Source organism: Podarcis pityusensis, assembly GCF_964106645.2.
Source record: "Podarcis pityusensis genome assembly, chromosome: 14".
Taxonomy (NCBI): domain Eukaryota; kingdom Metazoa; phylum Chordata; class Lepidosauria; order Squamata; family Lacertidae; genus Podarcis; species Podarcis pityusensis.
The window spans coordinates 46,145,183-46,157,484 of NC_138039.1; the positions used below are offsets into that span (position 1 = coordinate 46,145,183).

The 12,302-nt window shown below is 42.7% G+C and overlaps 1 protein-coding gene across 1 annotated transcript in view; it reads right to left on the reverse strand.

Moving 5' to 3' along the window:
* The window catches only part of BBS4 (Bardet-Biedl syndrome 4), a 49,132-nt gene that overhangs the window by 19,944 nt on the left and 16,886 nt on the right, over nt 1-12,302 (reverse strand). The window contains exons 2-3 of the mRNA XM_080980419.1: nt 9,833-9,884; nt 1,324-1,403 (exon numbers count right to left, since the gene is read on the reverse strand). Coding sequence (XP_080836545.1) covers nt 1,324-1,403; nt 9,833-9,884 — 132 coding nt within the window. The remainder of the gene's footprint in view (nt 1-1,323; nt 1,404-9,832; nt 9,885-12,302) is intronic.

Sequence of the window (12,302 nt, forward strand, 5' to 3'; positions counted from 1 at the left end):
AAATTATTTTTCAAAAATAGCCAAAGGTTCCCAAAGATTCCTGTATTTACTACAAAGAGAAAACTGCACCTCTAGGAGCCAGTGTGACATAATGGTTAGAGCAGGGCGGTCCAAATTTTCATACCAAGTGGGCCACAAGCAGTGGAGGGCAGGAGGGGCACAGATTTCTGAGAGTCCCCACAACAGGCTCCCTCATTGGGCTGAGCTCCTGCCACCTTCCAGAGCCTCAGGAAGGCAAGCCGTGCCCAGACTGGGCCTCCTTCTCCTTGTGGTCAGAGAAGCGACACCCATGGGTGCCCCACCCCTGGGCTGGCTGAGAGGCCGAGGTGCCCAGCAAGAAGAGGATTTGCAGCAATAGGCAGCCATCACAGCCACCACTGGGGGAGGGCATGGCCAGTGGTCAACAGCGGGTCATGCAAGAGCAGCCCTGAACTCTCCTAGAGCAGGTGCCAGCCAGTGTGCCCCCCACGCCACCCAGTCTGGCCGGGAGAGGGGCACCAAGCCAGAAAGACAGTAGGCCACCAGCAGCGACAGCAACACCAGCCATGTGCCTCCCAGGCTCCATTCTCTCGGGGTCCCGCTGCAGTGGATGGGGCTCCCACCACTCCAAACTCCAGAGTAAGCATGCATAGGATCACCAGCAGAGGCACGATGACAGTGAGGAAGGACCGAGTGGGGAGATCTAGGAGGCTGCGATTTATTCAAAAGGAGAAAATGGCTAGCTGCATTCATGACTCTGACAAGTTTTGGTAAAGGGAAAGCAGTTCCTAAGGATGGAACATGTTAACATGCTGCCATGCTCTCATTAGATTTTGAAGCAAGCAAGCAACCAACCAACAAAATGCAAAACAAAAATTCAGTTAATTCAGTTAACAGGAGGCTTTTGGGAACAGAAAGAATATTAACCCTTACAGGTATGCAAACCCACTTCAAATCATAGTTTGGAAGCAATCTTGATTAGTGCGAACCATAGTTATCTCTGATTCGGGTTTAATAATTCGGGCAATAATAAACCAGAGAAGGGTGGAGGAACCTGTACAAGGAGCCCTTGGTATATTCCCTATCTTTAAATCTTGTTTTGGAAGTGTTCCAAGAAGAAACGAAGTCCTTCTCCAAAGCAAAAGCCTGGATACTTCTCTGAAGTTATCCTTAAAAGGCACTGATGGCAAAGCTATAGCCCTACAGATGCTGGTTTGCAATTCTGATAATATCTGGTCATTGGCTGGGGCTGATGGAAAACGGAGCTCAGCAACTTCTAGAGATCCACAGGTTCCCCACCTCTGATTTAAAGTGCAAAAAAGTCAGGGTATATCATATTCCTACCTTACACGAATCATAGTCTTTGCGAATGTAGTACAAGTGGATCAGCCAATTCCTACTCTCCAGACTGCGCAGTTCTGGCACTGTGCAAAAAGGCAGCAAAACAAACATTTAGAGATCTAGTAGATGATGCCTTTTGAGACCCAGTTTTTGTACTTCACCCAGAGAGAAGCTGAACCTTGGACCAGACCTGCTACATGAGGTTCTTGGTTGTTCATGCTCCAATGAAGCAGAAAACAGCAGGAGGCAGCGACAAAGAAGTAAGCAGGGAAGGAAACATCATACTAAGCATTATTACTGCAGCAGAGCCATGAAAGGTGGACACAAGAATAAAGGAGGGCTGATCATTACCCATTCACTAAATATTTATATCCTATGTTTCCATCTCATTTCCTAGTGGTACAAGGCAGCTGACTATCACCTTGTGTTAAAAATAAAGGCAAGACCAGCAAGCAAGATCACCCTTAAATAAGCCATGAAACAACACTAAAAAACCCTGACAGGCCACTGGAAGAAAGACGTTTTCATTTGGTACTGGAAGTGAGCCTCGTGGATCTTCCAGGACAGGGATTTACGCAACCTGGATGCTGCCACAAAGCAGCAACTGCACCTCTGACAGTAGGTGATGGAGCAAGATTTCTCTGGCTGATCTGAGTGGATAAGCAAGATCATATGGAATTGTACTTTAAATATAGATATCCGAAGTAAGAGCTTTAGAGACAATAACCCAATGGAACCCAGAACTTGTTCTACTTGTGAGTAGACCTAGGGCAACTGCTTAGCTATTGCATGATAGACTTTGGGACAGAGCCAGTATTGTAACTCTTATCCTCTCATTGCATAGTTACTGCAGAGAAATCAGTGTTTAAGCTCTAAAGAAGTACCGAGTCACAATGCAATCAATGGCAAGCATGGACACTGCTTTTCCTGATACTATTTAAAGTTTTCAGAACAAGCCGCTGTTCACATCAAATGGGCACGAGTTGCAGTTCATCAGATTCATTTCTGCATCTGAAATTATGGCAACCCAAAGGTAACCATAGCAACCAATAGGAAAATCCAATGTCTGCAAGCCAGTATCACGATGGAGAAGCCTAGCAGGAAACAAAGACAAAAGACTGCCAGAGCAAGAGCGCCCAGTTGATGGTGAAGTAGGGAGTGAGAATTTGAGAGAAAGCACCTCAGAAGGGAATAGGTAAAGGTAAAGGGACCCCTGACCGTTAGGTCCAGTCGTGAACGACTCTGGGGTTGAGGCGCTCATCTCACTTCACTGGCCGAGGGAGCTGGCGTACAGCTTCCGGGTCATGTGGCCAGCATGACTAAGCCGCTTCTGGCGAACCAGAGCAGCGCACGGAAACGCCATTTACCTTCCCGCTGGAGCGATACCTATTTATCTACTTGCACTTCGTGCTTTCGAACTGCTAGGTTGGCAGGAGTAGGGACCAAGCAACGGGAGCTCACCCCGTCGCAGGGATTTGAACCGCCGACCTTCTGATCGGCAAGCCCTAGGCTCTGTGGTTTAACCCACAGCACCACCCACGTCCCCGCTTCTAATAATAAGAGCAAAGCCCTCTTTAAGTTTGCCCAGCGCAGACTTAGGCTTGTATCCTGTCTCTAGCATGCCCTCTCTTCAAGGTAAAGAGACTTTGGTTTGGGGAGATTGGAATCTTCATGGAAGACTGAATCAAGTTTTCTTTTTAGTGTTCCAACTGAACTGAAAAACACACCTTTTGTCAAGTGTTTGATTGAAACACATAAATAGCTCACTTTATTTTTAAAGCAGATAGGAGAGGCAAGTGCCCTTCTTTTGATGAAGCGCTACAGGCAGCCAATGACATAGCATACTTACAGTCAGCCAGATATGTCGGCAGACATTTTTAATAACTTCACCACAGGGAGGGGACACCAGTGGAAGCTATGTGCAGTTACTGTGACATAAGCTACCTGAAGGGGAGTCAGTGCCAAAGCATCATCTCTCTGGACCCAAACTTGTTACCAGGCCCCGCTGATCCCTCTCCAGTTTTGAAATCCTGGAAGATAGATAGGCGTCCTTTAGATTATTCAAGTTCCTTTTGCTTAAGCTCACAGCATTTCTGGCTGTCTGATTTGGGTTTATAGCCAGGCATGCCAGTGTGACATGTATGTACATTCGTTATATGAGTGCACAGGCTTTTTAGACATTGTTCCCTATCCCTGAGATTCAGTGCCTGATCTTCTCTGCCCACTGGAAACTACGGGCCTCACTCGTTTGCTCACATCTGATCTAGGGCCTGTAAATCACATCAGCAGAGTTGGCTCCAGCTGTCCCGGAGAGCTCATTGTTCCTGGTTACGCTGGTGCTTGTCCTGTCCTCCTGTTGCCACACCCTGTTAGCTCTTCCTGCTTGTGCATGGAAAATACCTGCAGGAACTCCAGGACTTATAAATGATTGAGAGAGGATGTTGCACAGGCAGGTACACTTCTTTCCAATTCACAAATTACAATTACAAGTTGTACACTTTCCCATACAATAGCACATTCTCTCTCTGAGGGTCCTAGCCAGCAGCTCATTGGTCAGAGTTTTGCTTTTTCTGTTCTAACACTGTTTCTGGTTGGCTCCAGTAAACCAAACAGGATCTGGGCACGCTGTATGTAGTTCCTAGGAAATAAGTCTGTATAAACAGCCTCAAGAATGACAAAATAATCCCCCCTCCTATCATAATAGGCTTGCTGCTCTGCTGCCTCACATCCTGAACTTCAGTGACACATACCTGTTTCTGTCTTCCCCTCCCCCCCAATTCTTGGGCCGTGAGAAAATTCAAATTCACGCATGCATTGGATTATGTCAGGGATTGTTCTAAGCACAAAGTATTAACAACTAGCAGGGAGTGCCTGGCACTGCCCAAGAATTAAAAAAAACCAAAACATATTATGGTTTTTAAAGGTAGTGTAATTTTTGAGTTTCAACCTGCCATGCCAAGAATAAGTGAGGTCATGCCAAAGTCATGCTTTGGTCCACCACTTTGATTCAAAATAATGTCTGGTGTCCAAACAATGGCAAAGACTGCCAGTCTGCCACCCCCATCTCGGGAACCTTTGTGCCATGTTTGGCAGCGATATCTCAGGAGGTGGCCAAACCTATACCAAAGAAGCAGGCAGGGTCATGCCAAAGTCACATTTTGGTCTGCCATCTTGATTCAAAATGGTGGCTGGTGTCCCAGCATCAAGGAGAACTGTTGCTCCCACCTTGGCCACCCTCCTGCTGAATTTGGCAATGATATCTCAAGAAGCATCCAAACCTATAGAGAACAGATAGACAAACTACTTTCCAAAACAAATAGTAGGTAACACTCAAAACCTCCAATTTTTAATAACAGTAATGTTTGCTTTCCCATTTCTGCTACTAGGGAAGTCAGTTCCAGATGTGGGGTTTGGTATTTGTGGGGCTTTATTTGTTTTGCCTCGTTTACTGCCAACCTGTGGGGAATAAATCTGTGACTGTTTCCATTTTTTGCAGCTTTAGAATTATCCAGGCCAGGGGATTTATAATTCCTCTTTAAAAGAAGCAAGGGAAACAGCGGTAACAAGGGCCTAAAGAAACAATGGCAACAGAAGAGCAAGGAGTAAGGATTCTGGCACAAAATGAAAGGCAAAACGCTAGCATGAATAAGTCTTACATCCAGTCGGCTGCCATCGCTTCCCTTTAGCAAGGATCAGAGAGGAGGATTAAAACGTATGCATGAGCCCTAGGAGACCTTCTAACATTTCTCTTTACAGGCCAATGGTTTAAACTCCCTTAGCCACGAGGTGTAAGATGTCTTTTACAAGAGATTCTGTTTTCACCTAGGATTCCAGAGATGTGATCACACCCGCAACAGGAGAAGTGAAGGGTTTGCTTAAAGATGTTAAACAAAAGAATAGTGGCCAGCATCTACAAATATCCATGATCCCAAGGGCTGAGAATAATCACAGATGAAGCATGACAAACTCATCTAACCACAAAGGTGGCTTACTACACTGCGCACACAGACTCAAAAGCACATGCAGGTGATAAGCCCATCTCCTGGCACACACACACAACAGAAAGCTTTGAAATCTCTCTACTCCCCAAGACACAGCTGTTGTCTCATTGCTTAGTGCTTCTTTTCCCTTTGCTCACTTTTGCAAACAGCCACTGGAACCAACTTTAAATCAAACAATAAACCTGTATGGCTCACAGTTATTTACAGTCAACTGGGTTTAATAAAACCCATCATATACAATTCTGATGCTTGCAACAAAGCTATAATTCATCTCACTATTCTATATTAATAGTCCCCATACACACAAAAGGAAAAAATTGGATTGAAATTGAAAAAATAAGAACAGCGGTTTAAATATAGAACAGCCATTCCTGGCTCCAGATCTCCCCCTAGTGGAAAATGGACTATGTGACAAGTTTTTACCTCCCTTGTTTCTAGATTCCTTTAAAATAACCAAAAGGAAAAATGGGAAGCAAGATGCTATTATAATTAGCATGCCTAAAAACGTGTTTGTCTGATGGCTGATCACAACAGTGCAGGTTAACTGAGACTGAGCAAGTCACAAGTCCTCACTGATGCCCAGTCTTGGCACGCTAGTCAGTAAGAATGATGAGGGTATTTACTGGCAATATCAGGAAGCTTTTTTATAGTTCCGCATTGTGGAGGCTGAGCTACACACCAGTTTACAGAGTTAGAGGTATCCTGTTTCCTTCAGAGACCCAGACAATGATCCATATATAAAAAAAAGGAGGCACAACAGGCAGTTTGTCTCATAGTGGCTTGGGAAAACCATGGAACTCTGTACAAAACCACCACCACCACCACCACCACCTTGATTTAGGAGAATGGGGCCAAGTGCTGGTCTTACTGGGTTTTCTGCTCCCTCCTCTATTTCTATGGGGAGACTGGGAGGGGGGCATCCTCCCATGCAGACAGAAGATTATCAGGACTGCAAGGGCTCCAACTAACAGTATTGAATGTGTAAGGAGAAGGGGGAGAGAGAGAGAGACCAGAGTTGATATGGAGTTGAGGAGGCCAAGCCCTAAACAGTGAACTTCTAATCCAGGTATCCCCAAACTCGGCCCTCTAGATGTTTTCGGACTACAACTCCCATCATCCCTAGCTAACAGGACCAGTGGTCAGGGATGATGGGAGCTGTAGCCCCAAAACATCTGGAGGGCCGAGTTTGGGGGTGCCTGTATCTGTCTACTATTCTTTAACATTCATGAGCTGTTTCTTTTCAGTACAGTTGGAATCTTTTTAAACTTTTTTTTTTAATTTAATATTGAACCAGCATGCCCCATCACTTCAAAAATATTTCCAGGTTCCCTTCTAGCAGGGACAGGCCCCGTTTTCTGGTATTTGTCCCTGGCAAATCAGTATCCCTGTTATGTCTTTGGGGAATGCTGTGTTAAAATACAACAACTGTAAGAGCTAGTTGCCAGTTGTCAGGATTCAGTTCACTCGCCAGGGTTGCAAAAAGCTATGTGTCTGTGTGGAAAAGGTACGGATCCAGCGTGCATAAATGCATGAGGGTGGCCAGTTCGCATACACCACAGCTGCCAAGGTATATTTCCAATGGCTGATAACTGACCATAGGGCAAGCATGCTTTTCTAGGCTCTCTTTAATCAAAGAACAGTCACGCTCCAGCCTTCTAAATCCATGGGAGGCTATTCCGGACTAAATTGACAAAACATTCAACAGGTGGAATAGAATAGGGCTTGTATAATTGCTTTAAAGCCCTAAATGGCCTCGGTCCAATATACCCCCACGTAATAGTCGCAACCCCCTTTTTGGAAAGGAAAAATCAGCACAAAAAATGTGACCATTACATGGTGAAATGTGGTATTTATACTGCTGTATGGTGCCCAAATTATTTTATGTGACTGTGATATACACACATATACAGTGGTACCTCGGGTTACATACGCTTCAGGTTACATACGCTTCAGGTTACAGACTCTGCTAACCCAGAAATAGTACCTAGGGTTAAGAACTTTGCTTCAGGATGAGAACCGAAATCATGCTCCGGCAGCGCGGCGGCAGCAGGAGGCCCCATTAGCTAAAGTGGTGCTTCAGGTTAAGAACAGTTTCAGGTTAAGAACAGACCTGCGGAACGAATTAAGTACTTGACCGGAGGTACCACTGTATTTCTTGTTATAGAAAGATGTTGGCTGTGGGAGCCACTGCTAAAAGCAACACTACAAAAGTATCTGTGCTCATAGCAAACAAAGTATTCCTCATAAAAAACATCTATCTGTTTCGTGCTCATCCAGCAATAAATTCAATCTTTTCTTGGCCTTAGTCCATTTCCCACTATTTTGTGTCTATTTCACCACAAGAAAATCCAAATGACTTAATTCCATTTAGCATCCTGCTCGCCACAATAAAATGCCTGTAATGAATCTGGCCAAAGACCTGGACTGAACACCAGAACAAATAATTCAGGAGATGTTTCTTCTATAAACTTAACAAACAGGGCTTAATCAACCAGAGGCTTAACGTTTGCAAAGAGCATTTCCTTACAAAGAAAGAAAATAAATTGGAGTCCTGCTCCACACGACCAGCAGTATACAAAGAGAGAAATGCCTTCCCCAGTATGATACTATCACTAACTACAAGATGATTTGATTGGAATGCTCAGGGAGAGGAAATGGGTATGACTGGAGCTAGACATTTTTAATTCAAAACCAGAAAAGCATTTTAGAAAATATCCAATTCATTTACAATGAAGTAGTAAGATTAATATCTTGACACAGCATGATTATTATTAACCCCATGCTGCTTCAAGAAGCAGAGCTCCTTTTATTCAAACCATGTTTGATTCTGGGTGGGGAGAAACTATTTCGAGTGTATTCTAGATTTTGAGGCACAAACAAAGGAAACTGGTTTTTCAGAGAAGGTCTACCCAGGAAGTAAAGTAAGTGTGTGGGGGTGCAGGTTTCCCCTGTGAATGTGTTAGTCCCTGAATAATGCCTGGCATGCAGCAAAGCTCTGAAGGGTTTACTTCTTTCAAGGACTTTCACTCGGAAAGGATTTCAAGGTTCAAGATAATTGGTACAACATAAAATTATCTAATCATTTGTCAAGTGTTTTCTAGATACACCATTAAGAGTATGTATGTTGAAGAATCCTGTTGGAAATTAAATGGGAGCGGAAATTGCCCTAATCTGAATGGTCGTCTGAGATCCAGAATATGGGCAGTATTTGCTGTCGCCCCTTTTAGTCCACAAATGTGGACATAAATAATTATACGATTTTCTGCATTGTTTTTGATCTTTCCCTTCTTCCTGTTTTATGCTTCTTCTTGATTCCAGCTGTAATGATGAATTGCCTTTTGAACAGTCCCAGTCCCAGTCTCAGTCCCAGTTTCTGTTCCTGCTGGCTAGTACATTTTTGTGTACATTTTATTTTCAAGGCTGCTGAACTGTATCAGTCACACCATTTTCTATTTCTGCAGCTATGCTGTACAGTTCTGCAAAAGCAGGGTCAGCCTTTCCACCCCATCTGGTTTAAATTATTTAAAAGTGAGGAAGTTTATTCTTAACTCTGACTTGCCTTTGCCTTTCCCTCAGAGGAAATTCCAGAAAGAGGGCTTAGCTTTGCTCCTCTTTGCCTGCTTAGGAATGAGAGTGAATAGTACACAAGTGAAATGCTATGCTTCAGAATAATGCTAAGGAAAAGGATGCAAGGACTTTAGTGGATGGGGGGGGGGTGTCAAAATGCACTCAAAAGTGGACTAGTAATATAAAGCTGATCCCAAGGACAAACATTAGGTACAAAATGCAGGATTCATATTCACGAGATAACTAGTTGGATAGGACATTGCTTAGAAAAACAGACATTACAGTGAGTAACAAAAGAATTCTCCACTCCTCTACCCAGCTGATATGCTAGGTAACATGCAGAACTCTACTGGCACATATCTGTAGTAATCCTCAGAGAGCCAATGCATACAGAACCTGGACACGTGGTAGTTACTTGAAAAATGTGGTTATGTGTCAGTTTTCTGTTATTTGTACTGAGGGACAAATGGATGGGGGGAAGTGATGCAGGGGCGAGAATGTTCAACTCCCCACCCAGTTTTGACTGCTTTAAGCCCCCTCCCCCTGCTATATAGCGAGTGAGAGCGGCTGGGGAAAGAAACCCAGCCAGATGGGCAGGGTATAAATAAATAATAATTATTATTATTAATGAGAAAGCAGACTGATTATGACACAAATCTGATGCTAGCATGATAGTTTGGCCCACAGCTATCCATTGGGCCTAAACTATTTGTCACTGCTAAGTGGTACCAATATCAAATGAAAGACTGATAGATCATTTTCAAAATCGCAATGATATATGGAAATGTCTCTCCACACCAACCTGTAAATCACAGGTGGGTGGGTGTGTGTATAGAATGGATCTGATTCACTAGGTTGGGTCAAAGCAATTCAGTAACTGCAAAGGGACAGCTCTGTTATTCCACAAAGCGTTTTACTCATGAAATAGATAAGCTAGAACAAACCTCTTGCTGAGCGAGCTCTTGGAGGTTCTTTGGATGCTGGGAAGGATGCAGGCTGAAATAATACAAAAAAGGCATTAAAACTGTGTCAAAATGAATAACATAGGATTATCCAGAGATGAAATACAACCTAGACTTGTTCAGACGCTAATAAATGTGGACTATGACAGGGATGGCCCTCCAGATCTTGTTGGACTCCAACTTCCATCAGCCCCAGTCCTCGTGGCCACTAGTACATTTTAATGTAAGATACACATACATTAATAAAGCAAATAGCACATTATCAAGGATCTTGTTCATACGGAGGTGATAAACTTGCAATATACAACTTCAGAATATACACATCACAACAAAAAAGCAAACCCTGACACGGTTTCTACATGAAGTGGTTTTTATTTTTATTTTGCACTGGAGGAACTTTCACTCACGTGAGCCCCCACTGCTCACAGCCTAGATACAGATTCACCACCACAGTGAGAACAAGGCCTAAATCTATAAAGCATTACTTCTACATTTATTAGAACTGAGAAGCAAAATCTCCTCTCTAGAAAAGCCTAATTGCTGGGCTGACTGAAAAATTCAACCATGTGATCAATAAAACAGTTTTCTAGGGACAGAAGCAGAGAGTCAAGCAAAGGGAAGGTTTCTTTGGGCTGCGGAAGTTAATGGGGAACTTTATTTAATAGAAGCTTTCAAATCTGTTTTTTTTTTAAAGCCTGTAATATAATATCATAGTATCTTTTTAAAGAAGCATTTACTTAATGTAACTTTTCAAGAAGCTCATGCTTTGAAGAAATTTCTGCAGGGGTTGAACATCTTGTATATCAGGGTATGCCTTGTTTATGCTAGGTGTGTAGTAAAAGCTACAAAAATAATTTAGCCACAAGGGATGGAGTGGCCAGAAATGGCCCCACTTTATCTTTTGCCACAGAAAATTAAGAGAAAACGCCAAATGTTTGAGACACAGCTGTCCCTTCTCCCCCCCCCCCCGATTTCCTTCCAAATCCTGTAATTTTCAACTTCAAGATACTATAGGTCTCTGAAAAGTTGGATAATACAACCACTAAAGGAAGTCTGTAATGAAATTTTGGAGGGGAAAAAGCACCAAAGTCGTGGAAGGAGGCGTACATCACACTTATACCGAAAATTGAGTCTGAGAAGACACAGCTTAAAAATTACTGCCCCATATCTCTTCTTAATGTGGATTATAAAATTTTTGCAGATATTTTGGCTAAAAGATTAAAAAAAGTATTAGTGGAAGAGATACACAAAGATCAAGCAGGCTTTCTCCCGGGCAGACACTTGTCTGATAATACGAGAAACATAATTAACATTTTGGAGAAATTACAAGTGAACATTAATACCAAGGCAGTTTTGATATTTGTGGACGCGGAGAAAGCTTTTGACAACATTTCTTGGAGTTTTATGAAGAGAAACTTACAGGGGATGGGGGTTGGTCAAGGTTTTGAAAACGGTGTAAGTGCAATATATTCTGAACAAAAGGCTAAACTAATTGTTAACAATGTGGTGACGGAGGAATTTAAGATAGAGAAAGGGACACGACAAGGTTGCCCAATTTCCCCATTGCTTTTTATATCGGTCCTAGAGGTACTTTTAAATATGATTAGAAGGGACCAATTGGTTAAGGGTATACAAGTCGGAGCTAAACAGTATAAATTGAAAGCATTTGCAGATGACTTAGTATTGACATTACAGGAGCCAGAATCTAGTACTAAAAGAGTAATAGAACTGATTCAAGAATTTGGTCAGGTTGCAGGATTTAAGTTGAATAAGTTAAAAACTAAGGTTTTAGAGAAAAATTTAACAGCGATTGAGAGAGAGAGGTTTCAGAACGAGACAGGATTAACACTGGTTAAGAAAGTGAAATATTTGGGGGTTAACATGACTGCTAAAAATGTGAATTTATTTAAGGATAACTATGAAAAATGTTGGACTGAAGTGAAAAAAGATTTAGAAATATGGTCAAATTTGAAGCTTTCACTGCTAGGCCATATCGCTGTGATAAAGATGAATGTATTGCCAAGAATGTTGTTTTTGTTTCAAACACTGCAAATTGTGGACAAAATGGACTGCTTCAAGAAGTGGCAGAGAGACATTTCCAGATTTGTCTGGCAGGGCAAGAAGCCCAGAATAAAATTCAAAATACTAACGGATGCAAAAGAAAGAGGTGGATTTGCCCTGCCAGACCTTAAACTTTACTATGAATCAGCCACATTTTGTTGGCTGAGAGAATGGCTGCTTCTTGAAAACACAGACATTTTGGACTTAGAAGGTTTTAACAATGTATTTGGGTGGCATGCATATTTGTGGTATGATAAGGTCAAAGCACATAAAGCATTTAAAAACCATATTGTCAGGAAAGCATTGTTTAATGTCTGGACAAGATATAAGGATTTACTTGAAAATAAAACTCCAAGGTGGCTGTCACCGATGGAAAGCGAAGGCTCTGAAA